At 41.1% G+C, this 12,326-nt stretch overlaps 3 protein-coding genes across 4 annotated transcripts in view; 2 read left to right on the top strand and 1 right to left on the bottom strand.

Annotated features, from left to right (window-relative positions):
- Positions 1–3,570: 3,570 nt before the first annotated feature.
- The window catches only part of LOC137992640 (IQ domain-containing protein H-like), a 93,556-nt gene continuing 84,800 nt past the window's right edge, over positions 3,571–12,326 (top strand). For both annotated transcript variants that reach the window (XM_068838097.1, XM_068838099.1), the window contains exon 1: positions 3,571–3,642. The gene's annotated coding sequence lies outside the window, so the exon portion shown is untranslated. The remainder of the gene's footprint in view (positions 3,643–12,326) is intronic.
- Positions 5,401–12,326, bottom strand: part of LOC137991307 (uncharacterized) — a 7,078-nt gene continuing 152 nt past the window's right edge. Inside the window, exons 1-2 of the mRNA XM_068836417.1 lie at positions 12,315–12,326; positions 5,401–9,243 (exon numbers count right to left, since the gene is read on the bottom strand). The exon at positions 12,315–12,326 is cut by the window's right edge and continues 152 nt beyond it. Coding sequence (XP_068692518.1) covers positions 5,401–8,421 — 3,021 coding nt within the window. The 5' untranslated portion in view covers positions 8,422–9,243; positions 12,315–12,326. The remainder of the gene's footprint in view (positions 9,244–12,314) is intronic.
- LOC137992641 (uncharacterized) overlaps positions 9,232–12,326 on the top strand; it is a 3,228-nt gene continuing 133 nt past the window's right edge. The window contains exons 1-4 of the mRNA XM_068838100.1: positions 9,232–10,867; positions 11,578–11,654; positions 11,778–12,060; positions 12,169–12,326. The exon at positions 12,169–12,326 is cut by the window's right edge and continues 133 nt beyond it. Coding sequence (XP_068694201.1) covers positions 10,009–10,867; positions 11,578–11,654; positions 11,778–12,060; positions 12,169–12,308 — 1,359 coding nt within the window. The 5' untranslated portion in view covers positions 9,232–10,008 and the 3' untranslated portion in view covers positions 12,309–12,326. The remainder of the gene's footprint in view (positions 10,868–11,577; positions 11,655–11,777; positions 12,061–12,168) is intronic.

Raw genomic sequence — 12,326 nt, forward strand, 5'->3', positions numbered from 1 at the left:
ATGTTTGTCGTCTGGCCATCCTCTCATAATCAGCGTCATCAGAGTTCAAAGTGACAGGTCTTTGCTGGTCTCATGGCGTATTTGCTCAAGTCATTGGTCTGTCACAAAGATCGTTTCTTCTTGGTCTGTTTCTTCAACTTCTTGACGGATACTTTTCTTCTTGACAGATTTGAAAGATTACGCAGTCAGGTGTATCTTCCTTTGCACAACATACTGGTAGAGTGGCTCGAAAGAGTGTATCACTGATAAACATTTGAGGACCAGGCTTGTATGTCACTTTCAGAGGGTACTTCTGTAGTTTAAGTTGCATCCTTTGCAGGCGCTTGGGACTCGTTAGGATTGGTTTGGCGAAGATTGTCATCAGTGGTTTGTAGTCTGAAAGGACTTCAATGCCCAGAATGTAGTGTTCAAATCGCTCAGCGGCGAAGACGATAGCCAAACATTCCTTTTCGATCTGGGCATAATTGCGCTCGGTTTGGGTGAGTTCTCGCAACGCATAAGCTGCAGGGTGTCCATTTCGAGTGAGGACAGCACCCAGGCCAACATCTGAGCTGTCGCATTCAATAGGCTAGTTTCGAATTGTGCAGCAACAAAAGAACAGTGTCGAGGTTCAGGGGAATAATTAGCATATTGTATTGTTCAAAACAAAGGAAAATGCAAATTATTCCCTTGAACCTCGACTCTGTTCTTTTGTTGCTGCACAATTCGAAACTAGCCTATTGTGACTTCTTTGTTAACATCAAAGTAATGTAAGACAGGTGTTTGAGTGATCAGTTCATTAATCCTGACGAAGGCATCTTCATGCTGAGGTAACCAATCAAAAACGGAGTTGCTGTCTGTTAGGCGACGTAGAGGTTCACAGACAGTGCTCAGCTGTGGGAGGAACTTGGACAGGTAAATGACTACTCCAATGAGACGTTGAACTCCATGTACGTGTGTTGGGCTAGGCATCTCAAGCACTGCTTTGATCTTCTCAATGTCAGCTTGTAGACCGTTTGCTCCTAGTATGTGGCCAATGTAAGCTACTTCGCTGAGCTTGAAGCGTAGTTTCTTCTTGTTCAGCTTTAGGCCTCGTTCGTGGCATCTATTAAGGAGTGCTTTGAAAGTACGGTCATGAGACACGGTTGCCTCTTCAATGGATTCCCCAGAGCCAAATACTATCACGTCATCATTAGACCCTCGAGGCATTCATCAAGCCTTCTTTGAAATTCTTCTGGTGCGGATTTGATTCCGAAGGGCATACAAAGCCACCTATACCTGCCAAACGGGGTCCAGAATGCGGTTGAGAAACTAGAGGATTCATCCAAAACTACCTGCAGGAACCTATCTTTGGCGTCAACGACAGAAAAGACTTTGGCCTTAGTGAGCTTGGGAGCAAAATCCTCTATGGTGGGAGTAGGGTAATGGTTTCTGATGACACCTTTGTTCAGATGCATAATTAGGATCGAGGCATATCCTCAGTTTGTTTGGTGGTTCTCATGACCACGATATTGCTGATCCAGGGGGTTGGCTTTGTGACCTTAGAAAGGACACTCATGGACTCAAGCTATTTGATCTTGCTTTTAAGCTCATTCTTAACTGGAATTGGTACACATCTTGGGTTTTCTTGCACTGGTTTGGTGTTTGGGTCCATCTCGATGTGGTAACTGCCAGGTAATTTTCCAAGACCAGAGAAGACATCATGGTATTCTTGCTGAATTTGCTCTTTGTCAAGGGACTGATCATAGCAAGGGTTAACGTGCAGGAGACATTCTTCATTGAAGTGGAGCAGCTTCAAGGCTTCAGGGGCTTTTCCTGATAACAATGAAGTGGGCACATCAAGTGTTCCACGATCTCGAAGTGGACTTTTTTTCTTACGCCATCAGGTGTGCAGTTAAGTGTAGTGCTGCCAATAGGGTGTATCACGGAGTTGTCATACAGCTTGAGCTTAGTGTTGATAGGCTGAGGCTTTTCATCTGTAATTTTCTTGAAATCTTCAAGCGTCATAGTGCTGCAGGATGCTCCTGTGTCAATCTGGAATTTTAAAGAAATTGCTTCGTCTTATTTACTGGCTGCTACATAGATTTCCACAGCATAATTCTTCGTACATTTGGTGGCCCAAACAGCATAGATGCTGCCATCACTGCTTAGCTCACCTGTAGCATTATCTTCTTCCATTTGGCGTACGCGTTGTGGTGCGTCTCGTGTTGGCTTGGACTTTCTTGCTCCGGGATTGGATTTCCTTTCAGTTTGCTTCAAACTGGACTGACAGACTTTCGCAAGATGATTTTTCTTCTTTCATTTGGTACAAGTTTGACCATACGCCGGACAGTTTCCAGCTACATGAATATCTCCGCAGTATTTGCATTTCTGTGCAGAGCGAGGGGTCTTGCGTGGATCCACGCAGGCATCGTGCTTCTTCTGTTGGCGCGTATAGTGGACATTATCCAACTATTCCATCTTGTGTCTCTGATTTGCTGCCATTTCGTTTGTACGACAAGTGTCGATAGCTTTTTCAACAGTTAGTGTGGTATCTCGAAGAAGTCGTTCGCGATGACCGTGGTCTCGTAAACCAGTAACAATGCGGTTGCATAACATTTCGTCTTCTAAGGTGCCGAATTGACAAGTGGCAGCAAGCTTGCGAAGGGCAGCCAAGAATTGATCGAAACTTTCACCAGGTTTCCGAGAACGAGAGAAAGAAATTTCTGGTATACACAAAGAACTGTGTTACTCGAAATCAATCGGTTTCGCGTATAAATTTTCTCTCTGCAAGTGTGTGAGTTAGCTAAGACGATTTTTGATTTGTTAAATTGTGTGGGAATCTACGTCAAACCAAGGGTTATTGTTATCTTGAAATGTCTAAATGATATGAAAACTTACTTCCCTTACAAAGCGCTCATGATTCATGGTTTGTTGATTGGCGAACGAAGCTTTGTAAACATTGTAATGTGCTTGATAACAAAGTTTGTTTTTTTCGGGAATCGCCACAATGTTTTTACGTACGAAGGTACTGCAATTTATTACAGGCAAGTCTTCTTCGAAAATTGGCCTTTCACAAACACCTTCCACAGTTAAAGTTTTAAACACTTTTCTGCACTTACAGATTTTTTACCATTGCGTGACATGATTCCTGCAGCACACGGCGTGATTCCTGCAGCGGGTGACATGAATCGTGTCGCGCGCAAGGGTGGTAACTTACTTTTGAGCTTTACTGTGCATAATTTTTGTGTGTTTTTTCATGTTATCATTTTTAAATATCTTTGACACCAATTAGGACTACATTTGAACTTGAAGTTAGACTGTTGTTGATCTCTTTGCCCGTTTTTTACAGTCTACATGGCGAAGGTACAAGGACCGTTCAGCTTACCTTCAGTATCGCAAACGGAAATGGGCAGCAGGTCAGAAAGCAATAATATTATGCAATTTGAAGAAAAGTTGTTGCATACTTTATTTATCTGTTTGGTCAAATGTTACCAAATGGTATTTTATGTTTGACACTTGCACTGGGATGATTCCTTCATTTTTTATCTGAGTATTTTTGCTATGTCATTTGAAGGTGTTATTGCAATATCATGGATTATGAGCTGCAAGATATCCATGGTGCGAAAACAGCTGAAAGAGACAAGAAAACTTCAACTTAGACGATTCAAAACGCGAGCAAAGGTAACATCAAGTAACTTAGTTTACAGGTAATAATTATGGAATTACAACATGTCATACTTGCACAACCTTTGTATTGGGAAACATGATTTCTAATGGCCCTCCACTTGCTATGTTGACACTTGCAAATTTGATATTTTAAACATTTCCTTTGAAGGAGATATACATATATACACATGGGCAATCACCCAGAGTCTAGAGTCTTGGTAAAGTGATTATATCAGGGATGACGAATGGTAAAATCTGAGACTCAAAACCATTGTTCACACCAAAATGATTGTAATATTAAGAACAGTTTGAGACTCTTCGCAAAGACTGTCGAGATTTCGAGATTTAGTCGTTGAACAGAAAACAACTTGTTGTGAACTCCCGTACGAACGATGTGACGCTGCAGCAGCGCTGCTTTAGTTCACTTTTTTGGTTGTGCAGCGCTTACGCGTCGTTAATGCAGTGTTTACGAGCCGCTCAAGCAGCCATGAACAAATTCATAACACTGCGAAAGCGCTGCAAATATTTTGCAGCGTGAAGCATCTTAAATGCAGCGCTGCGATCCGCTGCATGAGAGCTGCAAATGAGACACCGCGTGAACAGTTTCTTATAGCAAAAACTAGGGTTGCTTAAGGGTTGCAACAACGCTGCACGTGCACTGCCGTACACCGGAATAAGAATACATGGAATATAAAGTTAGAAATCCTTCGTTTTTACGGAGATCACATTAAAATTGTCAAACACCCGCTAAAACGCTATTTTAAACATATTTTTATAATCCTTGCATGCTGCTTCGAAACGCGCCAAACATACCGTTTTAATCATCACTCCACGTATTCTTATTCCGGAATAGGGTCAATCGAACGCGCCACAAGTCGACTTGAAAAAATATTTCGAATTGTGATACAGAAATTGGCGGGCGAAAATGTTTCGAAAGACAGAAACATCTCGTATTGTACATACCTTTCGATCATAAAACTATCTGCCACAAAATAGAAATCGGCAGAGGGATGTCCCGTTGATTTGAACTTGCCAAAACGTTCGCATTTACCGCATACATTTGATGCTTGCTTTTAGTACCGAAAGGCCACAACTCAAAATTATTGCCAGCGGGCAAGAATGTACATATATTTCGATCATGAAACTTTCTGGTGCAAACATGAAATCGGTACAGGGGTGTCCTGTTGATTGGAACTTGCCAAAAGTTCGCACATACCGCACACATTTGATGCTTTCAATACTCTACAACTCAAAATTGCCAGCGGTCAAGAATGTTAGACGATCCAAGCATGCCGAATTGTAAGAAACCCGTAATTTAAGTGGAACAATTGTGCCGTTCTTAGAATTATTGGACAATTAATTGTCACTCAACGAAGATCCGACAGAAAACCCAAATCTCAAAACCTCAATGGCCGGCAGACGGAGATACGTTTGCACGCGACAAGCGAGCGGATGCTCTTGACTAACCTGTCAAATCATCACATGGACCCAACCTGGAACCGGAAATAACCCTTACTTGTACGGATCGTAAAGAGCGCTCATTGACCTCATTTTGCGCGAGTTTTTAATAAAATGTACTTTTGATATCAACGTGGCCGGTAGAAGTAACAAAAGAAATCAACAGAAAACGTTGTTCGATCACCAACAGTCATTTGTAACGGGCGGTCATGCTGAAATCTGTAGTTAAACAAAACGCCGCTCTTTTACACAGTCATGTTTATTTCTGTTAATAAAACAAGCTGTAAAATGTTCGTGACAGAAAAAAGGAAACGCTTAGTCCTTTTCGATCATGTTTGGAAAAATAGCCACGAAAGCAGTTTCTGGAAAATCAACTGTTTCCATGTAAACGCATTTCTGAATGATGTTATGAATATGTATGGCAACACATGCCCCCTGTTTAGCCCTTGCGGTAATAGTTATGTGACTTGCTGTCCCGTTTGTTATTTTGTCTTGGATAATTGCTTCATTGGTTTTTTCCAGGGTTTGCACTATTGCTACGTTATAAAAAGGACAAGAACATTTTCTGTAACAGTCGGGAGAACTACTACACGGTGTTTGATATTGCAAGTATTCACGTACCATACCAAATTTTCGAACCTTTCCCTCAACAGTTAACTCGTCATACTGTATAGTGTAACTATTTCGACTGTATACCCTTTCATACCCAACAGAATGATACATTCCGTTGCCAATCTTACATCGAAAAAAAGTATTACACATCAACGATTCCGGAAGGGCCCCTAAGAGATTGGACAGAGCCTCAAAAACATCAGCAGAAATCTCCTTAGTTGTCACTTTTCCAACAGCAAAAACATTCGTTGCGATTTCAATTTCATTTTTGGGGTTACTTGATGATGTAAGTTTTGTGTAAAAGTGATGAGGATCTGATCCTTGTACCAGTGTTTTGGACAAGATGGGAACGGCTCTGCTTATGTTAACTGCACTAACTATTTGGAAAACAATATTTTGAGTCCCGTGAAAAAGCTTGAGCAGTTCCCCGTTGAGACTTTCAAAAGGAAATGTAGAATGAGTCCAAAGTGGACCAAGATTTCTAACGTCTTCAGCCATGTGAAGAAGGGAATGTAAATTAGCAGTTTGGTATCGCTCACAATAAAGTTTTGGAAACTTTATGCAAAAGTGAAGTAACAATTTTTCAGCGTGCGTTATTTGAGACTGCGTGATATTTGTCAAACATAATGTAAATAAAGCCTCGCTAAATAGCATGAAGTGGTCATAATAAACGTCTGGAAGAATTCCTCTCAGAGCCATGGCCCCATAGAAGAATAAAAACGCTCTAAGTTCGTTTGCTTTCCAATACTTTCTGTGCCCCTCAATGGAACGAGGGCACCTTGAAACACGATTGGGAGGCTTTATTTCACTGATGCGCTTGTCTACGTCTTCAACTTGCTTTGAAATGTTAAAAGGTTCATGCTGTCCTTCCTTTGAAGTAAACCACAGCTCCAAAAGAAGCTTCATGACTCCTTCTAGGGCACAATGCATGTAGTCTATAGCTGTACCTAAAATAATGTCATGATGCCTTAACGCTGCAAACCAACTCGGACCTTTAATGCCATTTACAGATGATTTTTCTTGGACAGCTCGTTGAGCGTCTCGCATTATTCCCGACTTGGTTCGAACAGGGCCACTTGGATCCTCTGTGTTGAAAGGGTAAACATGTACATGACCACCCTTTTGAGTTTTTATTGATTTTCCTGCTTGTCGGCAACGTAAACAGCCATAGAATCCATTGAACTGTATGCTGTTGCAAACAAGACAACGTGCAGGAAGGTCACACGTTCCACACAACAAAATTGCTCGAACTGTGATATTCTCACCTTTAGGATTCAGGATCTCAACGCCGTCTGTCTCTAGCTGATGGAAAATGGAGTGGAATGGTTTCAAGAAAGACAACATGAAAGGCTTGTCCGGTCCGAACCATACACCAGCTAACAACATGTTGTCCCTACGGAAGCGTTGAGAATATGGTAATTCATTAATTGCGACATACAGCGGCCACAAGGAAAATTTTGAGGACTTGAAAATTGGTACACCATCCGTGTTGTAGATGAATGAAATATTTCTGTGGTCTTTCAGAAAGCCAGATTCCCAGTGTTTGCGGTATAAAGCACCATCATATATATCACCCACGTCATCGTTTCTGCGTTTTCTGTTAAATCTATACGTGGTAATCGTTTCCCATATGGAAACCTGATTAAATACATCTTGCAGTTGACTTACAATTGGTATTTCGATGAAAAATGATTTCTTTCCGAGCCCTTTCAGAGATTTCTGGCAAAGAGTGTTCGGACAAGACTCGGCTTCCTTGTTTTCGAGATACAAAAAGCAGTGAGAACAGTAATGGTGGAATACCAGTGGAGACTTCGCAGTAGCAAAAAATTGTTTAAATCTCCTCAAGCTTACAGTGCAATAATTAGGAGAAATGCAATGAAGGCTGATTAAAGTGAGAACGTCCTGTAATGCTTCACCAGTCATTCCATGCCGCATTGCAACTGTCATTATCAGGAGCATGCTAATGCCGACAGTTAGTGGACAACCCTCATACAAAGGCTTGTCCTGTTCATTTTTACTGTCTTCCTTCTTGTGCTCATCACAAAGCATTTCCTTCAGGTTTTCTAGATTTTCAGGTAGTTCCAATTCATGGTCCTCAGCATCGTCAATCCCAAATGAGTTCTCCATATCAGCTTCATTGATTTTTTGAAGCTCTTCGTAGTATATGTCTTCTAATTTCATCCGATGCTGGTGGAGCCAACTCTCGGAACATTCCCCTTTGTTGATGCTCTCACCTCCAATGCCTAAAGCGTCTTCCGTGAGAGAAAAATATTCCTGAAACCCAGATTCGTCGACATGACTTGGCTTGATTTGTTCCTCGACAAAAGGAGAGTTGCTTTCAAAAGGGGTATCGTCTACAAATGGAGCATTCCGCACACGACACCTTTTCACGGCGGGCAGACCATCTTCAGTTTCGTTGCAGGCCGAAAATTGAATTTCAACTGGATGTGCAATCTGTGCTAACTGATCTTTTGTAACCTGGGCTAATTTTTTGGATGTTCTGTCTACGTCAGCTTCTGTAAACTGGGAAATACCTTTTGTAACGCTGGAGACCAGGTGACTGGGATTTTCCATTGTGCTGAAAACTAAATACTGAAAGCCTTGCTGAACTGAAAATGTGTGTGCCATCGCTTCGTGACGGAGAGATGGAAAAGTCACGAACATGTAACCTGCTGACAGATAGAAAACACGTACTTTCCTTTTGTAGAGATAGCAGGGCATCATGAAAATACTTTGTATCGAGTCAACTTTAAAAAAAATTGGCCGCAAGTGTACGCAAGAAATCAAAGGATTGTGACTGAAAGCTCAGTACAATCAAGTTGCCGTTTACGTGTGATTGGCAGAGCCAAGAAGCACTTAGCGTGACTTCATAGCTCATGTCGCGTGCACTAAAAGGTTTGATTGACCATCTGACTTTTTTAACACAACTAGAAGCAATAATAAAACGTTTGCGATGCGAAATAAGTGTGCATCAATCTGAAAGGGTAATTTGTTTTTCATTCACTGATGCACCTTTCACATCAAATTATCGCCGGAATTAATTACCTCGTCCTATGCTGGAACAACATACAACAAGGCATTGTGAAAATGAACACTGTCTATTCCTAAGTATTAAAAGAGGAAACTTCTCACTTCCGAAAGTGATATCTGTAAGCGCTTGATAACGAACTTTTGCATCCTATTGGCTCAGAATGATTGTCAAGGTAATTAAGACGTCAGAAAACCAGATATCTTCTGACCCTTTCAGTTTGCGCGCTCAAATTTGAACGTGAAAGGGTTTCGAGATCAATCAGGTCAACAGTTTCATACACTTTCGACAAGTTAGTTTAAACAGTATAGCATCTTGAGATAAAAACATGTCGATGCAACGTCTCGCGACTCAGCTTTTAAACTTGGAATCGTCGGTTACCAGTCAACCCGAAAAGGAGAAAGCTTCATCTAAATATGCCATAGTGTACTGGATAGAGACTAAGGAGTTTAACGTCATGCCACTGATGAGAATACCAAAAGACAAGAGAGAGGAGGGAGCTTCAGCAATCTTGAAAGCTGAACGAAAGGAGTGGGAAACAAAAATCGTTAAAATTGGAGGTGGGTAAAAGTAGATTTATTCAGTGATTTAAATAATATCACAAAAGGCGGGAATTGTTCTCGGCAACAGTTGGAGCCACAGTTATGCTAATATTTGAATATTTACCTGTAATGAAAGCTAAGATGATTGTTTCCATTTAAAATCAGAAGGGGCTTGTGTTGATGTTTTAAAACTGTTGTTACTTACGTAGCATTATGATTCGTGGCCCTTCCAAAACAGGTCTTTGGTCTGTGGGAAATAAGGCGCGGTACGCAAGGTCTTTTGGATTTTGGGTGAACACGTCCCTTTGAGTTTTCAATAGGTTAAAAGGTTTTTGAACTTTATAGTTATTTTATGAGTTTTTTAAGAGATGTCTACAAAACCTTGAAATGTAATTGGGGTGGGGTGTGCTTCGTAATATGGGCGGCATGTAATAGGATTCTTGAAATTTGCGAGCATCAAAATCGTTATTCGTATCTCACGCTATGTATGATAATAACACGCCACATAATTAAGCGGGCAAACAATTTTTGGTCTACGCATTCCAAAGTCAAAGCGACTGTGTTCACTACTTCTTCAAACGACAGGAATTTTTATTTGCGTTTAACTAGAATCACTTCAGATCACATCAGTACATGTTTATGTCTTTAGACGGACGTTGATTAAGTTTAACACGCACTCAAGTATTTCTTAAAATTCTTTAAAAAGAATTGTTTTGGCGAGGCATAGGAAACACCAAATTCATGATCCCACATGTATTCTTCACAGAAAGCAAAACTGCCTTGACCGAGGAAATGAACAATTTGATCGACGCTGTCATGAAGCAAAATCAAGCAAAGGAAGGACAGTCTTCTCCCGAAAAAAACTTGAAAACCCCTGAACCAGTGAACAGGAAAAGAAAACTTTCACAAAAAAAAAATGACACACGAATGGATCAAAGCGCAAACGCCGCAAAAAAAGCACCAGGAAAACGCAAAATTTCCAAAGACAAAGACGGAGTAGCAAGGAAAGATTCTGAAAAGCCGCCAGCTAAACCAATCAGCAATAAGAGAGAAAAAGAGATAGCTAAGGCACAAGCCGCCAACGAAGCTGCTTTAAGTTTTTTCAGTGCAACTGGCGACCTTTCTCAGTCATTCACTGGCACATCAACTCCAAGTTCACCACCGTCACCACTACAGCCTATTCCCACCATAAATTTAGTTGGCCCATCGGTTTCCACGCCCTCGCCACCGATTGTGACTTCGCCTTCATTTTCCACTTCTTCGCCATTTCCACTATCGTCTAGTAACTTCAAATACATTTCATCACCAACATTTACAACAACACATCCGGACAAGGAATCCTCATCATCAATGCTAGACTTCCTGAATTCCCCACTGGATGACGCGGAGGAAATCTTAGAGCTGTCCACATACTGTTCACCCACTAGCATTCAAAACACTTCACCGTCATCTGTGGGCTCATTGGTGAAAAGTAGCATCAACGTCCTTCAGCGGAACACCGATCAAGAACTCCTTGGCAACAGAACGTCGGCTGAGTGCTACAACTGCAATGTCCTCAGCAAGAAAATAACAGAACTGGAAAGAAAGCTGGAAACTCTGAGTAAGTATATGACTATTATAGGAGTATCGAATAGACCGAATGCATAAATGGCGGCCAAAAATGTATTCTTTTGTTTATGTGCTAATTAGACTTAATAGCCTCGCTCTCAAGCAACATTTCTTTTGTATTTTGTCCATTCAAACGAGGCTAGTGAGTCTAATAAGCACATAAACAAAATAACATTTTTTTGGCCACCATTTATGCATTCAGTCTATGTTCCCTTGGAATTTTCAGGTTCTCGCAAAATTTAAGCTCTGCTCAATTTGTTCGCAAAATTCCCACCGGTGCTCACTTGCATGCAAAATTTTCGCACTGTTTACATTCTGGAAAATTTTATAAATAATAACCGTCCAAACTGACCTATCTTACTTACAGGGACGTCGCAATATTAACCGTATATTGTATGCCGACGAGAGATTTTATATGTTGTCCCAAAGCTCGGTGCGCGCGTCTTTTCTCGTATCGGTACTGGCAAGAAAAGGTTTTGATCACTGTAGGGCTCGCCAAAAAAAAAAAAGAGCAGCGCTCGCAAAAACCATTCGGTATTGATATTCTATTCGAATTAACTTTGGACTTTCTTCGTGCAGGTTTAGTGCTAATTGAGTCTCGGTTTAACTTGAAATTACAGAAGGATTGTAGTGGGACAAAAACAATTAATTAATTAATTAATTAAGAGTAATTTCACCAAAAGGCATTGTGTTTCTTCATAGAACCTCCTCGCGAAGTTTCTCTATACTTTGAAAAGCTGTTCAGCCTTGAAACTGGGGATACCACTTATTCATCAGAGGTGAGCAATCTCTCAAATACCTACTGGTCTGTGCCAGACCTTCAACCTGTTTTGAATAACAACTCTTACACTACTGACAAATTTTATGCAGCCCAACTTTTTCTTTTGTTGTTTATGTCCTAGAAATCCACCGATAAGCAGAGCACAAGCAATTATTTCCGTGCGCCCGACCATTTTACCTCAGGGAGTGGAAAGCAAGAGCTGTACGCTGGTTGCGGTGTTTTTATTTCATGTGTAGAACTCCACACAATATTAGCCAAGTCCATTGGTAAACCTCAGGAGCTGCTTGGCCAACTAGTTGCCTATTACTTTGACGACGAGACATTGGCTAAGTCAGTTCCATTACAAGAAAGCCGCACGAAAGACAAAAGTGTGCTTGACCAGAGGATTGTTCACGCCATAATTGGTAAGATGTACAAAACAGTCAGTTGCTCGGAACCGATATGTGCTACACAAGCAAACTGGTTTCTATGAAATCAATATTAAACGGTACTTTTCATTTTGTTTTTTTTAGTGTATGCTAAGAAGTGCCATGCCTTGTGGATAAAAGAAGACAAAATGAACAGCGATACCAGGTTTGACTGGGGGCGCATTATCCGAAACAAATGCATTACGGCAGGAAGGCGACTGGAGCGAAAACTAAAGAAGAAATGAACTCACCGGGATTAACAT

Source organism: Montipora foliosa, chromosome 2, assembly GCF_036669935.1.
Source record: "Montipora foliosa isolate CH-2021 chromosome 2, ASM3666993v2, whole genome shotgun sequence".
NCBI lineage: Eukaryota > Metazoa > Cnidaria > Anthozoa > Scleractinia > Acroporidae > Montipora > Montipora foliosa.